Consider the following 16726-nt stretch of genomic DNA (forward strand, 5'->3'; position numbering starts at 1 on the left):
GAATATTCTACTTACGACCAATAAAGCTAAATCCAGACATTTTTCACTTGCGGTTTTGTTTATACAAATAAAATAAAAGGCTAATTTCCCGTTTATTTGAATGGATAAAAATCATTTTGAGTAAGTAAAGAGAGTGGAAAATATACATACACCTTCAAAATGGAACACAGCTTTATTTAGTTTACCAATACATCAAACTGACTTTGAATCTGCTAATATCGAAAACAAATCTTTATTTAAAAAAAAAAAAGAGAAAAAGCTATAATAACTTCAATAACACGCAAAGTAAACCATCTTCACTCCACCATTCCAAGGTGAACCAGCTCCTCTAATCCTTTCCTCAGCCTCTCTGCAGCGGCTCTCATTGCTTCCTCCTTCAACCCTCCAAACGACACCCTGACATACCCCGGGCCACCGCTTGCGCTCCCCGGGATCACCACCACCCCGTGACGGTGAGCCAGCCACCTCACCACCTTGAAATCATCTCTGTGTTCCTCCGGCAGTTTTGCCCACAGGTAAATGGCTCCTTCCCCTCCTTTGACGTTCTCCATACCCAGCGGCTCAAGGGCCTCTTTAACAATCTCCCTGTTCTTCACCAGACCCTTCACACGCTCTGTTACCCACCCTGCACCACCTTCCTCTAACGCGTATAAACCCAGGCGCTGAGATATTATGGATGCACAGATTGGGATGTTGTCTTGAATTTTCAATAGCTCTGCCGCAAACCCATCTAGTCTCTCTGAGTAAGCTATCTGCGAGAGACTCTCGGAGACTCCCATCAAAAAAAAAAAAAACGTTTTCATAATAAAGAAAAAAAAGAGAAAAGGGAGGAGTACTCACATATCCAAGCCTCCAACCCATCATGCCATAGGTTTTGGAGAAGGAGAAGACGTTAACTATGTGGTCTCCCTCAACGCAACAATGTTTCAAACCATCATACATGAAGTATCTGCCCCATTAATTTTTTTATTATAAGTATTCCTGAACTAACATTAAAAATAGAGTAATATCAGAACTAACTCAACTCGTAAGTGTTATCAACAATAAGCCAACACCCAGCATCTTTGCATATCTGTGAAATCCTGTTGAGCAGGGGTTCAGGGACATAGGTGCCGCTTGGGTTACCAGGATTCACAACTGTTACAACCTTTGGGGTCGGTTTAGACTCAGAGAGCGTCCTCTCTAACCAGTCTGGCATTAAAAATAAAATAAAAAAAGAGGATGTCACAAATAAAAAAAAATCAATGAAAAAAAAGAATAAGAGAGTGAAGGAGGAGGTTACCAGCGTCGGGATAGAGAGTATCCGGAGAGCCAGGACCAACGAGGATGTTGGTGACACCAGTCATCTGGAAGGCCATGTAGGCATTGAAGTAGTAGGGCTGGAACATGACAACAGAATCACCGGGATCGCATAGTGTAAGAACAAGATTCACAAACGCCTGCGGTAAAAAAAACACAAGAGACTGAGTGAGAGACTTAAAAGAAGAAGAAGAAAGAGGGTGTATAGTATTACTAACCTGATTGGCACCAGCTGTAACCATGACAGCAGAATTGGAGAGGTTGTTTTCATGAAGAAGCTTATTCTGGAGAGCGAGCCGAAGCTCGGGAATACCTTCGTCAGGACCATAGGAACTGACTAGAGGATCCCACACAATGTCCTTCACCTTATCCAACGCCTTTTCAGGAGGCTGCCAATGCACCACTCCCTGCAATTATTATTATTATTATTATCTTTGGATTACATAAAAAAGAATCAGCAGACTAATAATAACACAAGTAAGGCAGGCAGTTCATCCTCCTCCCAAAGTCTATAACTGAGATTTAATACAAAACATTATTTGTAGAGGGGCAAACAAACCTGAGCAAGAGACATGGGGTTTGTCAACTCCGCCATCAATTTCCGAATCTGCACGCAAAAACCAAACAGTTTTGTTTGTTTCTCACCAAAAAACCCAAATTAATTTAAAAAAAAAATGAGAGGAATCGAATTGGAAGGTTACGAGGTTGACCTGAGTCATGACAGGGACATCGGTTCCCAATGTTCTCCTCGAAAGCATCATCCCGAACGATCCCATTTCCAACTCTGATCTATCTAAGGGAGAGACAGAGAGAGAGAGAGACTTTGCAATTACGGGTAGGTCCAAAACAACTGTTCGATCGATAGATAGATGTAGAGAGGAATTGTGAAGCACACACACCTAATGCACAAAAAGGAATCTTTTGACCAAAACTCATAAGAGGTCAGGTAACCACGCCTTTCCTGCTTCCTTGTTCCTTCTTCTTCTTCTTCTTCACCAACCCACCCCTTTAATTTTTTTTTTTGTTTTTACTTAAAGAAAGTTATCAACTTTTATGTTAATTAATTATCCAAAAAGAGTAACGCCTTTGCTAGGATCTCCTCCAACTCTATCCACCCCCACACTTTTAACTCCGGATTAACTCTTAATAAATTCTCATTCCGATCCAGACAAAAGTAATAAAGACCCCCCTTTTTTTTTTTCGGGGTTCCTTGGCATCTGTCTTTTCTCTACATGTTTTACGTGATCAACCAGAATACTTGCCAAAACGTCGCGTTTCGACTTACTGTTTCACTTTCCTTTTAACTTTCATATAATGGACCCTTACTTTTTTGTATATTTGATAATTAGACCCTTATCTTTATTGTAGCCCTTTCCATTCCATTCCATTCAATTCACTTTACTTTCACGTCATTGTTTGTGTAACTGTGTATATATGCAATCCTGTTATATCACCTGATTATATTCTCATAACCAGCTCACATCTTGGAAGAAAAATTAAACCGCACTCAAGTTGTTCAATTTGGCATTAAACCGGTCACTAAGGAACCTATACCTTATCTGGTTTTCTTCGAACAAAAGTATGGAAACCAGGAAGGTTTCTACACTAAATTGAATCTGCTAGAAGTCTCAAAACTCTCAGAATTATTCTAAATGTTTCAAGTTACAAAGGAGACAAGACGTACCATATTTGGATTTAGATGAACCTAAACAATATCAACTCTATGGTTCGTTTTAATCAGCTGGATTCCCACAACATCAGACCACCTCTTAAGTCTCCTTACCACTCTATGGTACGTCACGATGTGATTCAAACGATTTAAAGGCGTGGCCTAACACTCTCCCTAGTGAGCCGATTTACCTCCTATGAAACTAGTCTTTGACCATCCAATTTATTCACCATTCTTTTAAATGTGATTTATTCTCTTTTTATTTATTTCTTTTGAGTAGAAATAGAAAGAAAAACTATTAGACTTTTTTTTTTGTTTTGAAACTATTAGACTTAGGCCTGTGAGTTGTATCAAAGGCTATCTACAGCCTTTGTGGTGCTCTTAGACCCATCATCATCATACTATATATCCATTCAAGAGTTTTGTGAACCCTTTGATAGCTTAGGCTTGCATCGTAGCATATATTCTTCCACCCTGTTTTGTTGTAACAAACCAAGTATTCCCCATCATATTGCATTACTACTCGAGCTTTTGCATCAAAATTTATTGGTGTTGTGTGTGTGTGGCTGGGTATAGTTTACATACATAAATACATGTTTGTGTAAATATATGCACACACATAACATATGTTTCATGTTGGTTTGTGTAACTGTGTATTGTACACACATGCATATATTCTTACCGATCCCAACTTTGTTATTACAAAGGGAGTAAAGTTATGAACCATCATATCATATTTACTCAAACTTGGCATGCAAATTTATTTGTTTTTTGTTATATGGTCAGATGTGTAAGAGGAAGTGGGGGAGAGTTGGTGATTCAAATAAAAAATGTAACAACCAAACATGACATGTGTTTTAATGTCTGTAAGAGTATAGATCTGTCTGAGTTTGAAGTCCCCCTTTTATATTTTTCTTTTGCCTATGTGTGTGTATGTTAGTTTGAATTATGTAGATCTAACTTGTTTTGGTCTTTTAATCAGGTCCACGACGACTTCCTCGTTACGTCCTTCTCACACTAACAGCTTTAACGCATTTACTTTTCAAATCGATCGATACTACAATAGTTATCTTTCTTAAATTTCAAATCCAAGACTTATAGCTTTTGAATTTATGTAACCCCCAATATCTCCCATGTGGTCAGTGGTTAAGACTTTTGGTTCTTGCTCCTTTAGCGTAGCTTTTGAAATTACTCGTCTGTTGTGCCTGTATATATAATTATATTCCAACTATAAATTTAGTTTTTAGTTAGCAATTTTTTTATAAATTTTGTCTTCTATTATCGTTTTGGTTATAATCATTGAACATCAAATTTTTGCATGAAAAAATTGTCTTTACTGCAGTTTCGCTCATATATATAAAATCGCAGTTAAAGTCTTACCTTTATTTCAAAAATAAATCCAGTTTATATATCAGATCTAATTGTTTCCCCAGATTTTACTTTTCAATAGTCGTTCTTCCAATGCAAAATAAAACAAATATATTTATAAATTACCTTTTATAATATGCAATACGGGAAGTTCTAAATTCGGGTGATAAACAGATAGAGTACTAGCTAGTAGCCTAGTACACACCACTAATTACTAAACCATTAGTTTAACACGTTTCAAGGCAACATTCCATATAAACAGTGAACAATAAAAGTCTATCAAATATCAAACATGCCGATTTAAAAAAAAGGTCTACCAAACAACAAAATGGTTAAAATACATATTATGCGTCTTTCAAAATACTATCTAGGTTTTTCTTAGGCAGAAGATGAAGAAACGGCTAGAGATTTATGTGATGATACATAATAGTCTCATAAAAAAATATATAGCTCTTTTAAGGGAAATTGGAGCCCATACACATAAGAAAAGGAAAAAAAAAGTTTATACCCATAGTACAACTTTGGCTATGATATGTTATATATTATTGTGTAAAGTGCCAAAAATATCCTTTTCTGCGCGTGTAAACACCAACGAGTATTTGATCTCTTTATTCTGAAAATGAAAATTTTGTTTCTACTTTACAATATCTTGCGTACGGCAAAAAAGAGATTGTAAAAAGGTGTGTGGAATTCTGAATTTGGGAACAGAGAAGTTAAATCAAGTATAAATGGTTCGGCTGTCCGGCATAAGTAGGATATCGTTTTTTAACTTGGAAACTGGAAATTTTTTTCACTTACGGACGTCGTCCATGTAAAACAGAAAATCTAGGTGAAAAGAACGATGGATTGAATTGGGGAAGAAGATGAACAGTATCATGCGGTATGTTCCATACTATTTTAAATTACAGTATAGTATGATACATTTCTTTTTCTCTTATTTTGCAATTTGTATCTCCTTCTTTGCCTCATGATTCTCCTTATTCACTACTTGATCAGTTACACTGTTTTATTCTCCAACACCGTCGCCACTCATCATCTCTCTCTAAGAAAATTTTAAAGAATTTCATATATACAAAGTTTGTGGGTGTGTCGAGTATTCCATACCATAATATATATATAGCATAGTCACGTAATGGATAAGGGTTTGGGTTTAGGGTTTAGGGTTTAGGATTAAGGTTTGAGTTTAGGGTATATGGTTTGGGTTTAGGGTATATGGTTTGGGTTTATGGGTCAGAGTTTGGTTTTAGGGTTTATGGTTTACGGTTTGAGTTTAGGGTATATGGTTTGGGTATATGGTTTGAGTTTAGGGTTTAGGGTTTGGGTTTAGGTTATATGGTTTGGGTTTAAGGTTTAGGGTTGGATTGAATTGAGGAAGAAGATGAACAATATCATGCGTCATATGTTCCATACTATTTTAAATTACAGTATAGTATGATACACTTCTTTTTCTCTTCTTTTACAATTTGTATCTCCTTCTGTGCCTCCTGATTTTTCTTAGTCACTACTTGATCACTTACACTGTTTTGTTCTCCAATACCTTTGCCACTCATCATCTTTCTTTCTAAGAAAATTATAAATAATTTCATATATACAAAATTTGTGAGTGTGTGGAGTATTCCATACCATAATATGTATAGCATAGTCACGTAATGGATAAGGGTTTGGATTTAGAGTTTAGGGTTTAGGATTAGGGTTTGAGTTTAGGTATATGGTTTGGGTATATGATTTGAGTTTAGGGTTTGGGTTTAGGATATATAGTTTGAGTTTAGGGTTCAGAGTTTGGGTTTAGGGTTTGGGTTTAGGGTATATAGTTTGAGTTTAGGGTTTAGAATTTGGGTTTAGGGTTTATGGTTTAGGGTTTGGGTTTAGAGTTTTGGGTATATGGTTTGGGTTTAGGGTTTGGGTTTAGGGTATATAATTTGAGTTTAGGGTTTAGAGTTTGGGTTTAGGGTTTATGGTTTAGGATTTGGGGTTTGGGTTTAGAGTTTTGGGTATATGGTTTGGGTTTAGGGTTTAAGATATATGGTTTGGATAAATGATATATTCTTACAAGTGAATGTTTAATTTTGTTGTAGCTTTGTCCATACTATTATGCATATAGTATAGTCGAATTTCGTTTGTGGATATCCGTTGTTTTGTTAAACTATAATGAATATTGTATAGTAAGTTTTTTATTTGTTTTCCCTTCCTCACGTCCACGCGCTCTCTGAAGGATAGTAGTGGTATTTTTTGAAGAACCTGTCACATCAATGAGTCTATACTGTAGAATAGACATATTCTTTAGTTTAGTGCCTCTTATGTATATCTCACAAATTCTCCCCTCTTTTAATTTAGTATTAAGAATACATATAGGAAAACAGAGCATCAGATCAAGCATTAAGTCGTGGAACACACCAAAACCTGAAATTGCAGATTCCACCACTTTATTATTCACTCTCTCAGTATCTTTTTCTTTTCCTAAGTGGCTCGTGCAGATCTCAGCATCGAAATACTACTATTATAAAATAATTTCATGATCTTTATGGCGTCCGAGGAGAAGGAGATCTATCACAGTTTTATATGATATCTGTTAATTGTCAAATAATTTTGCAGAACGTTTTAACGTGGATAAATCTCCCCGTAAATAATCAAGTTCATGAAGACTTAGTCTAAGTAACCGTTGTAGAAAAAAATTAGATATAAGTTTCGTTTTACACGAAATTAAAAGTTCTTATCTCAACGCTATCTTTTAATCATACTAGAGACGCCAAAGTCCCAATTATGTTTTTAAAAACGGAGCAAATCCAATAGGAATAGAACAGTTTCTTTAAGTTCTACACAATCATTTTAAAACTGAAGGATAACTTAGAATTTATGGATGATCATCCTTACCATGTGGTATCCGAATAAGCTTTAAAAAATACTTAAAGATCAACCGAAACGTACAAAGATAAACAACAATTGACTGATTCAAACATGCATTTTGGTCGTTGTTTTTATTTTACTAGTTAGTTCTTTTTAAAATATTTCAAAACCATTTTAGAAAACAACTGGTGGAATCTTTATTCAAGACTTAAAAGTTTGAGCAGAGTTCGTAACTTATTCACTTTTATTCAACTTTAAATATATAACTATGTTTTATAATCACTGACATTTACCTTTGGATGAATAGCCACGCTGTCTAGAGTAACATTGCATTTTTATAAAAAAATTAGTTAAAAACGGAGTAAAATCTTCTTCAATTTCATTCCATTTCCAACTCTAAAATGGAGTAATGGCTAGTTACTCCATTTATAGAGTAATCTTACTTATTAGTAATGAGTCATTACTCAATTTTAGTATTATTTTTTTATTGTGAAATAGTCTTTCAAATCTTTAGTGTTTTTATTTTTTATTTAAATAATATTTTAAAATGATATAATAACATAAGTAAACAATATATTCATTATTTAATAAATAACATATTTAAAAAATAATAACAGAAAATAAAGATAACATAAAAATATCTACGGTTGTGTTTTGCTATTGTGAAAGGACATGTTCGGTTTTGGAGAAAAATGTTTTACATGATATCATGACTACATAGTATAATTTTACATGATAATTGAAGATGAGCGTAAATTCGATGCAGCAATCAAAACTGCAGAAGATGAAAATGTTTGATTTCAAATTTTTCTTGCTCTATCTAGGGATATCAAAGATAAAGAAGCTTACTATTCATTAGAAAATGCATTAGTTGATTATTTGTGAGAAAAATATTATAATAACATTATTGAACCAATTTACATACTGTCTTTTAATTTATTTTTATGATTTCTTGTTCTATTTAACAATAAATGTTTAATTTAAATAAATTTTATTTTAAGAAAATTTTGTAAGTTGAGGTTAATTGGTAAATTTTTATAAGTATAAGATATTATTAATAATTATTAATAAAATATATTATTTTTAGAGTAAAATATTGAATAATACATTAGAGTAAAACTTTACTCCAATGTATTATGTTTGTGTTGCACCATTTTAGAGTAAAATATAGAGTAATACATTGGGGATGCTATAAAAAAATAGTAAATTCATCTGGAAACATAACTGTTGCTCTATATGTTGTCAATTAATTTATGTTTTTTTTTTGTTTAGGCTTTACTGACAAAAATGGAAACAAATAAGAAATATTCGAAATGAGAAAAAAAAAACAACATCAGCATCATAATAAGTCCTAGTTAACTACAAGAAGTTAAATGGAGAAATGAATACCTAAAATAGCAAATGTGATTAAGATAAAAAAAAAAGGTAAAATGATTAGCTAACAAAAAAGTTATGATCAATCACATACTTCAAATTGAAACACTAATCACATAGAAATCAAGAGTTTCTTCCACAATATGTTGTTTCAGTTTTCTCTTGGTCAAAACAGTCAAAGAGTACCATAAATAAGCATTACTTTATAATAAAACAAAAAGTTTATAAATTTTGAAAAGCTGAATAATTAAATTTAGTAACTTTAAACCAAGCAGGCTCCTAACCCGTATCCCGCTCACTTGCTTTGCATAAAAAGCGAATTAACATTTACTCTCTTCCCATCTGCCCCCAAAGCTCCCTTCCAGAGAGCTCCCACAAAAGAAAAAAAGAAAAAAGGAGTTTTCTTTTTTTTCGTTTTTTGTCGAAGCAGAGTAAGTATTAATCTCAGTCTGTGTTTGTTTTCAGGGGTCAATAAGAAAATGTGGATGGTAGACTCGTCTTCTTACTTGGTGTTTGTTTGTAAGAAGGGATCGATAGATCTCTTGAAGCTCCAAATTATCCTCACTGCTTTAGCTTGGATACACATATCTCTCTACGTCCTTTCTCTTGACATCTTCACTGATTTTTCTACTTTTATACTTGACAGATCTATCTCTATATAGCAAATGTGCTGCTAAGACCACCCAATAGGATCAGTCTCAATAAATGGTGATGGAGAAAGATGTTTCAGGAAACAACAGCACCATTCCGCTCCTTGATCGTCCTGTAACTCGTGCCTTTGCTGCTTCTTCTAAACTGATTACATCTTCTTCAGATGTGGCTCCCATTACACTGATCAACCAGGGAAGGGTTAACTGTAAAAGAAGAGCCTTCCAGGATGATGCCAATGCACCTAAGAAGAAGAAGAAGAAGAAGAAGCGAGCTCTTCTTCTTCTTAAAGATATCACAAACGTTACCTCCTGCTATCATCATTCTTCCTTCAATGCACCTAAAATTCAGGTTGTTCTTCTACAAATATTAATCCTGCTTTTTTTTTTTTTTTCTTAAATTGACAAGAAGTATGTATGTTTGTTGCTGAAAATTGTGGTTTCTTTCCCAATTCTTAGGTGAAGCAGATAAAGAAGAAAAGGGCAGGTTCTTCCAGGGTGGCAGGAGTAAGCTTGTCTCGCTGTACAGCCACAAACAAAGAAGCATCTTGTAGCTTTATCGAAAAGCCGAGTTCCAGGTTGCCTCCTAGACCCCCTGGGAGATCCACTGTGGCAAGTAGCTCAAAATTGATTGACATTGATTCAGATGATCCTTTACTCTGTAGCCTATATGCACCTGAAATCCACTACAACATGCGTGTTGCTGAGCTGAAACGCAGACCACTTGCTGGTTTCATGCAAAGAGATGTGACTGAGAGTATGAGGGGAATTCTGGTTGATTGGCTTGTAGAGGTCTCAGAGGAATACACACTTTCATCTGACACTCTCTACCTAACAGTATATCTCATCGATTGGTTTATGCATGGGAACAACTACATTGAAAGACAAAGACTTCAATTGCTCGGCGTCACTTGTATGCTCATTGCTTCGTAAGTTCGTTCACCCTCATAAATAAATCTCTTCTTTTTATCTCAGAAACTCAAAGCTTGTTCTGAAAGGGAGATCATTCTTGAAACTTTGTTTAAAAGGAAGTACGAGGAAATCAATGCGCCACGCATCGAAGAGTTCTGCTTCATCACTGATAACACTTACACAAGAGAAGACGTCCTGGAAATGGAGTGCCAGGTACTGAAGCATTTTAGCTTTCAGATCTACACTCCCACTTCAAAAACATTTCTCAGGAGGTTTCTCCGAGCAGCTCAATCTTCTCACTTGGTATTTTACATTTTAGTTATGTTCTGAATATCTATCAAACATTTTAGCAGAAAGATTGAAACTGTTTTTTATTTTATTTTGGGAATAATGTGTTGAAATGCAAAGATGATGGCAAGTGTGGAAATGGAGTTTCTGCCGAATTATCTGACGGAATTGACGTTAATAGAGCATCAGTTCTTGAAGTTCTTACCTTCGGTGATCGCTGCATCGGCTGTTTTTCTTGCCAAGTGGACAGTGAACCAATCAAGCCACCCTTGGGTCTCTTCTTCTTTAAAACACACACATCATGTATTTGTCGCCTATGTTGTGTTCCACGAATCTTGAAACTCACAAAAGAGTTTTTTTTTTTTAATTTCATTTTGTGTGTATAGAATCCAACACTGGAGCATTACACAACGTACAAAGCCTCGGATCTGAAAGCATGTGTTGAGGCCATGCAAGAGCTGCAGCTTAACACCAAAGGATGTCCCTTAAACTCTATACGAACCAAGTATAGACAAGACAAGGTTAATAATCTCAGTTTTTGGTTTGGTTTGGTTCCATCGATTGCATTATAAATAAATGTAACGGCTTTTTTGTTTGCAACTTTAACAGTTTAAATCCGTGGCTGTGCTCACTTCTCCTAAGATACCTGACGGTCTATTCTGAGAAAAAAGAGAGAATTAAACCGAGCGGTTCATCTTGTAACCGATAGATAACACGAAGACTGTAAAACAGTAGCAATCTTTCCACGGTCTCATATCATTCCAAGAATACCCGGTATAATCCGGTTTAGTGTAGATTTGTTTGGTTCTTCCAAACCTGATTTTGTTCTTTAATAAGAACGAGAAAAAATTGTAAGTCGTCGGACCGGAATCGGAAATACATTTTTCTTTTCTCGCGGAATATTTTTGCTTTGAGGTTCGGAGTAATTAATTATTTAATTAAAAGACTGCAGCAGTTAGAAAAAATGAAGTGACGTCATTGGTTTAAAAAAAATAGAATTGGACATTTTTTGTATTTAAAAAAAAAAGGGATTTGACAATAATGACAGAGATTGACAGAGCATTAACTACACATTTATCACTGAGGAATATTATGTTTTATTTTTAGAAAATAATAATAGAAAAATATCAGCAGTTCATTTGCTTCTCCTTCCTAACGCTGCTTTGCTGAGAGAGAGAGAGAGAGAGAGAGAGAGAGAGAGAGAGAGAGAGAGAGAGAATGACGAGGGGGGCAAGTTTGATATGGTCTTCTTGTCCATGGCAGGCGAGTCTTGGGCAGCAATCTACTACTACTACTACTACTAATAATAGATTTTATATCAAAGCCGTTCCCTTTCCTTGTCACTCTTACAATACTTTAAATTTCAAAAGACGTTTTCTTTCATCTTCCTCCTCCTCCGATGTCGTCACCGCTTCTTACTCCTCCCCGGTTCAAGGCCGTGACTCAATGTCTGGTAAATAAAAAACACGACGCCCTCCTCTTCCCTCCTTTATTCTCTCATTTTCATTTCTTCTACTAATTTTAAGGTTTGATTCTGTATTTTTTTCTTTTTTTTTTTTGAAGTTTCAAAGTTTTGATCTTTTTGTGACACTTTCGTTTTGAATTTATAAAGAACTTGTGATTACTAAGCCATAATTCTTTTTCTTGGAAGATTAATTAACCTTTCTTATTTATTAATTTTTTTTATGACTAGGTTGCTCGTGGATTCAAGACAGTTCGATGGTTCTTGATTCGCCCTTGAAGAAATGCTCGGCGTTACCTAACAAAACAACAGTGGATGTCTCTTCAGTGTCTGACCTTTTCGAGTTCATTTGCTCTGGTCCACTCGTAGACAAGATCGGTATCACTCCTGAAAATGTCGGTCAATCCATTGACAAATGGTTACTATACGGCTCCCAGCTCTGCAGACTCTTTCAGCTTAATGTGCTTATGCTCACCGTTCCTCAGAAAGCCAGGCTTTACCATTACTACATCCCCGTCTTTGTTTGGTGCCAAGATCAGATTGCTCTTCATAGCTCCGAGTTTAAAGATGGAGATGATGTGCCTCCACTTGTGGTACCCTAGCTACTAATAATTGTCTTTCTTTCTTTGGTATTAATATTGTCTTTAAAATTTAATGATATGGAGATGATGTGATGCAGATTGGATTTAGCGCGCCTCAAGGATGTGGCAAGACTACACTTGTCTTTGCCCTTGATTATCTTTTCAAAACTACCAAAATGTAACACCATTAAAATTTACTGCACCACTTTTAAATTCCTCCTTAGTGATCTAACTAAAAGCGAATATCTCTCAGGAAGTCGGCGACAATATCCATAGACGATTTTTACTTGACTGCACAAGGCCAGGTATGATTTTTACTTTGTCTGTATTCTTTCCCTTCTCCGTTTGTTTTATTTATTTATTTTGTTGTCTCAGGCTAAATTGAGAGAAGATAATCCAGACAATGCACTCCTAGAGGTAAACTCCTCTTCTTCTTTTCCTCAACATGTTGTATTTTCTTCTTTAGTTTGAAAACATCTTGATTTTGTATCATATCATATATATATGTATGTTGTTATGCAGTATCGTGGGAATGCAGGAAGCCATGATCTTCCATTCTCTGTGGAAACAATAGAAGCCCTGACTCAACTGACCAAGGACGGTTAGTATAGTTTCCATCAATACTCTTTGCTGTTGTTAAACCTTTTATTTTACCCTAGTGAGTTTTTTGTTTGGTCATTTTAACAGGCATGAAGATGAAAGTTCCTCGGTACGATAAAGTGAGTGTCACTGCTTGATTTTACCTTCTCTGCCTGTATCACTTTGTATAATAAACACACAGAACCAAGTCTTAATTATTCCTATTTTGATGGGCAGTCTGCTTATAGCGGAAGGGGTGACAGAGGCGATGCAACAACATGGCCTGAAGTTGAAGGACCTCTAAAGGTATATATATATATATATATTTCTATCTTCTTTGTCAAGTATTATACATTTGTTTGTTTTGTTTTGGTTTTTCAGGTGATTCTATTTGAGGGATGGATGCTTGGTTTTAAACCCCTTCCTGCTGAAGCCGTTAAAGCAGTGGATCCCCAGGTTATATCTCAAGAGTGTACTAATACAACGATATACATCTGATATCACTTAATTGAAAACTCTGGTCTGTTTCTATAATAAGCTGGAGACAGTGAATAAGAACCTGGAAGCGTACTACGAGGCATGGGACAAGTACATCAATGCTTGGGTGGTCATCAAAATCAAGGACCCAAGTTATGTTTACCGGTGGCGTCTTCAGGTTTTTTTATATTATCTACTTAATCAACCAATAAAAAATGAGAACAGTACAACTATACTGTGGTTTGGTTTTTTGGACAGGCGGAAATAGCAATGAGACAGGCTGGGAAAGAAGGGATGTCAGATGATGAGGTATTTATTTGTAACGTTTTGACTGTGTTAAGACAGTTAATAACTAGTAGTACTCTAGTCTTGTGCTTATTAGTATATAATAATGTTTGAAAAATATATATGTGTTACAGGTGAATGACTTTGTGTCGAGGTATTTACCGGCATATAAGGCGTATCTTCCGACGCTTTACGCTGAAGGACCAAGCGGCTCGGAACCTGAGCGTGTCCTTGCCATAGATATCGATGAAGAAAGGAACCCTATACTCGCTACCTAATTACACATCATGTTGTATGTAAAAAGAATATAACATTTCTCTTCCTTGTGTCTTTTGACATGCTATATTGTTTCTTACATTGTGTACAGCAAAGTTTTAGCTATTATGCAATAACACTATTTTTTTCACATAATTTTCTTTTTAAAAGAATGAACACAATTCAAAATACACACATATAAGATTTGTTTAAACTGGAAAGAAATGTGCTAAAATAGTAACTCTGCAAAAAGGCACACACATTGTAAAGAATGAAAGGAAAGCCACAAGCGAGGAGCTAAAGAGGAGCGTCGGATTAAGATATTTAGAAAGAAGAACCCTCAAGATCCAACGGTTAGAATCTCAGGGGCATAACGAAGTCTCCTCATCACTCTCCTTCCTTCTCCCAAATTACACTGCGAAAGCTCTCATCTTTCTTTTTGTCTCCTCGTCAAAGACCAACATCACAGCTTTCTCTCTGCAGTTTAAATCGTGTGATTGTCTCTGCCAAAGCTTTTTCCAATTCTGGTAAAACCCATACTCTTCTTCTTCTTCTTCTTCGTCTGTGTTCGGAATTGGAATTGCCACAGAAGGATTGAAATTGTGAACTTTGAATCCTGGTTTTGGGCTTCTTTCTATAAAGATCGGAACTTGATGGGTTCCAAAGAGTCAAACTTGAATATTGGGTCTTACTTTTAATTTAATTAAAGGGTCTCTGAGATTTGGCCAATTCTACGTTTCTTCCTTCATTTGATTTGTTGGATCCTAAAGTTTAAAACTTTGCTCATGGGGTTTGTTTACCTGTGAATGTCTCTGTAACAGGTGGGTGGCCTCTTTAGCCTTTTTTTTTTTGTTCTTGGGTTGCTCTGCTACTGAGTTGAGCTGGAATGTCATCGCTACAAAATGACATGTCAACAACAACTGGGAACCTCTCTCTCTAGTAGTAGTAGTAGCTGACTTGTGCGGCTCTTTTCAGCTTTCTTTTGATATTTTTTAGATGGACGTTGGTCGAAATACAACCCAAACTGATCAAGATCCTTTGTTAATGGAACACCACATTACTCACGAGCACATCGTTGACATCACTACCAATGACAATGACGATGACTCTTCTTCATCTACTTCTTCTCTCGATGACCTTACTCCACATCATCATCATCAGCTTCAAGTTCAACAGAGGATATCATCATCTAACGCTCCTCCTTCTCATCAAAGAGCAGCAGATGATGGGAGGAATGGTAGCCGCACTACTAGTACTAGTACTAGTAGTAGTAGAAGGAGTCCATTGAATTCTGGCCTTTGGATTTCTGTTGAGTTAGTTGTCACCGTGGCTCAGATCGTTGCTGCCATTGTTGTTATGGTTCTTGCTAAAGATGAACACCCCGAAGCCCCATTGTTTACATGGGTTGTTGGTTATACATCCGGCTGTGTTGCCACTCTCCCTATCCTCTATTGGCGTTTCCGCACTTATAACCGAGGTGGTACAGGTGGCCAAGAACGTGGTGGTGCTACTTCTTCTTCTACTCAAGGCAATAATAATAACCCTTCAGAGTCCACACCATATACACCCGTCTCTGCGGATCAACTCCCACCGGACGAAGAAACCACCACCACTAGGAACAATCAAGTTGGGGATAGCTTAAGAACAAGGTACACCAAGCAATTTGTTTCCTCTTTTTTTGTTTGGTTAGTTAGTTAGGAGAAGTCTAGACTAATCTTTATTATGACTCTTTGTGTGCAGCAGATTGAATGGGCTAGTGGACCATTTCAAGATGGCCATTGACTGTTTCTTTGCGGTGTGGTTTGTTGTGGGGAATGTATGGATCTTTGGAGGTCACTCATCTCCTTCTGATTCTCCTAAACTCTACAGGTCGGCTTGGCTTCATCCACTCTTTTTATTGACCCAAATGGATGAGAAATTTGAACTCTGAAACACTCATGTTTTTTCTTCTCTGTTTGCAGGTTATGTATAGCGTTCCTTACTTTCAGCTGCATAGGATACGCAATGCCTTTCATACTGTGCGCAACCATCTGTTGTTGTCTGCCTTGCTTGATCTCTGTTCTCGGTTTTCGGGAAAACTTCTCACAAACTAGAGGAGCCACTGCTGAGGCCATCAACGCACTGCCTGTCTACAAGTTCAAAACTAAAAGCAGAAATGATTTGGAGTTTTCAGAGGAAGGTGAAGGTGGCTTTCTTCTGTTGGGGTCTGAGAAGAAACGTCTTATATCAGGGGAAGATGCTGTAAGTAACTTTTAACACTCCCTAGGTTTAGTATAATTGTGTATGGGAGGGGAGTAGAATGTGCCTAACTATTCTTTGGATGTTATTGCAGAGCTGTTGCATCTGCTTGGCCAGATATGGAGACGATGAAGAAGTAAGAGAGCTGCCATGCTTACATGTCTTTCATGTAGACTGTGTTGACAAATGGCTTAAAATCAATGCCACTTGCCCTCTCTGTAAAAATGAGGTCGGAGAAAGCAGCACTTCTTCCTCCTCGTAGACTAAAAAGCTGAGAGAGACCTCTCACTCATCTATTCCCACATCGAGTTTGTCTTGTGTATAATATAGTCTTTAAAGACTTGTATAGTTGAGATTTGAGAGATTGCTTTATTCATTTTGTTTGTTCCAACAGATGTAACTTTTCCACATCAATAAATCTCCAAAATAATGGTGTTGTTGGGAGGCA

General features: G+C 36.2%; 4 protein-coding genes across 7 annotated transcripts; 3 read left to right on the forward strand and 1 right to left on the reverse strand.

Moving 5' to 3' along the window:
* Window positions 1-129: 129 nt before the first annotated feature.
* Window positions 130-2442, reverse strand: LOC108842544 (aromatic aminotransferase ISS1). 3 transcript variants are annotated; one of them, XM_018615493.2, is made up of 8 exons: window positions 2199-2442; window positions 2010-2088; window positions 1859-1906; window positions 1518-1706; window positions 1283-1439; window positions 1026-1191; window positions 841-949; window positions 130-752 (listed from the first exon to the last, which is right to left on the reverse strand). In XM_018615493.2, the coding sequence occupies exons 2-8, from the start codon at window positions 2073-2075 to the stop codon at window positions 297-299; spliced, it is 1191 nt and encodes a 396-aa protein (XP_018470995.1). In that variant the 5' UTR covers window positions 2076-2088; window positions 2199-2442; the 3' UTR covers window positions 130-296. The 3 variants fall into 3 exon arrangements, with proteins under 3 accessions (XP_018470995.1, XP_018470994.1, XP_018470993.1); XM_018615492.2 differs by having other exon boundaries at window positions 2010-2120; XM_018615491.2 differs by having other exon boundaries at window positions 2010-2092; window positions 2199-2441.
* Window positions 2443-8869: 6427 nt separating this feature from the next.
* LOC108842543 (cyclin-A2-4) lies at window positions 8870-11316 on the forward strand. The gene is made up of 7 exons (XM_018615489.2): window positions 8870-8985; window positions 9201-9553; window positions 9661-10130; window positions 10230-10416; window positions 10522-10674; window positions 10788-10922; window positions 11011-11316. Exons 2-7 carry the CDS (start codon window positions 9260-9262, stop codon window positions 11062-11064), a joined length of 1293 nt encoding a protein of 430 aa, XP_018470991.1. The 5' UTR covers window positions 8870-8985; window positions 9201-9259; the 3' UTR covers window positions 11065-11316.
* A 259-nt stretch (window positions 11317-11575) lies between these two features.
* Window positions 11576-14196, forward strand: LOC108836042 (D-glycerate 3-kinase, chloroplastic). The gene is made up of 12 exons (XM_018609254.2): window positions 11576-11854; window positions 12095-12456; window positions 12543-12622; window positions 12698-12749; window positions 12820-12861; window positions 12967-13045; window positions 13132-13163; window positions 13261-13329; window positions 13405-13479; window positions 13562-13678; window positions 13759-13809; window positions 13920-14196. Exons 1-12 carry the CDS (start codon window positions 11620-11622, stop codon window positions 14061-14063), a joined length of 1338 nt encoding a protein of 445 aa, XP_018464756.2. The 5' UTR covers window positions 11576-11619; the 3' UTR covers window positions 14064-14196.
* Window positions 14197-14302: 106 nt separating this feature from the next.
* LOC108832784 (E3 ubiquitin-protein ligase At1g63170) lies at window positions 14303-16720 on the forward strand. 2 transcript variants are annotated; one of them, XM_018606234.2, is made up of 5 exons: window positions 14303-14567; window positions 14862-15689; window positions 15781-15909; window positions 16002-16281; window positions 16373-16720. In XM_018606234.2, the coding sequence occupies exons 2-5, from the start codon at window positions 15037-15039 to the stop codon at window positions 16538-16540; spliced, it is 1230 nt and encodes a 409-aa protein (XP_018461736.1). In that variant the 5' UTR covers window positions 14303-14567; window positions 14862-15036; the 3' UTR covers window positions 16541-16720. The 2 variants fall into 2 exon arrangements, with proteins under 2 accessions (XP_018461736.1, XP_018461737.1); XM_018606235.2 differs by having other exon boundaries at window positions 15784-15909.
* Window positions 16721-16726: the final 6 nt, after the last annotated feature.

Source organism: Raphanus sativus, chromosome 2 (genome assembly GCF_000801105.2).
Source record: "Raphanus sativus cultivar WK10039 chromosome 2, ASM80110v3, whole genome shotgun sequence".
In the NCBI taxonomy this organism is placed as follows: domain Eukaryota; kingdom Viridiplantae; phylum Streptophyta; class Magnoliopsida; order Brassicales; family Brassicaceae; genus Raphanus; species Raphanus sativus.

What these genes read in the sequence shown, in the direction of transcription:
- LOC108842544 (XM_018615491.2), bottom strand. Translation starts at nt 2,235, where the DNA reads ATGAGTTTTGGTCAAAAGATTCCTTTTTGTGCATTAG. An exon ending in GATTCCTTTTTGTGCATTAG is followed by an intron (nt 2,093 to 2,198) that starts GTGTGTGTGCTT and finishes TCTCTCCCTTAG; the next exon opens with ATAGATCAGAGTTGGAAATG. An exon ending in TGGGTTGGAGGCTTGGATAT is followed by an intron (nt 753 to 840) that starts GTGAGTACTCCT and finishes AGTCTCTCGCAG; the next exon opens with ATAGCTTACTCAGAGAGACT.
- LOC108842543 (XM_018615489.2), top strand. Translation starts at nt 9,260, where the DNA reads ATGGTGATGGAGAAAGATGTTTCAGGAAACAACAGCACCATTCCGCTC. An exon ending in CAGCTCAATCTTCTCACTTG is followed by an intron (nt 10,417 to 10,521) that starts GTATTTTACATT and finishes TGAAATGCAAAG; the next exon opens with ATGATGGCAAGTGTGGAAAT. An exon ending in ACCAATCAAGCCACCCTTGG is followed by an intron (nt 10,675 to 10,787) that starts GTCTCTTCTTCT and finishes TTGTGTGTATAG; the next exon opens with AATCCAACACTGGAGCATTA.
- LOC108836042 (XM_018609254.2), top strand. Translation starts at nt 11,620, where the DNA reads ATGACGAGGGGGGCAAGTTTGATATGGTCTTCTTGTCCATGGCAGGCG. An exon ending in ACTTGACTGCACAAGGCCAG is followed by an intron (nt 12,750 to 12,819) that starts GTATGATTTTTA and finishes TTGTTGTCTCAG; the next exon opens with GCTAAATTGAGAGAAGATAA. An exon ending in TTAAAGCAGTGGATCCCCAG is followed by an intron (nt 13,480 to 13,561) that starts GTTATATCTCAA and finishes TTCTATAATAAG; the next exon opens with CTGGAGACAGTGAATAAGAA.
- LOC108832784 (XM_018606234.2), top strand. Translation starts at nt 15,037, where the DNA reads ATGGACGTTGGTCGAAATACAACCCAAACTGATCAAGATCCTTTGTTA. An exon ending in GGGGATAGCTTAAGAACAAG is followed by an intron (nt 15,690 to 15,780) that starts GTACACCAAGCA and finishes CTTTGTGTGCAG; the next exon opens with CAGATTGAATGGGCTAGTGG. An exon ending in TTATATCAGGGGAAGATGCT is followed by an intron (nt 16,282 to 16,372) that starts GTAAGTAACTTT and finishes ATGTTATTGCAG; the next exon opens with AGCTGTTGCATCTGCTTGGC.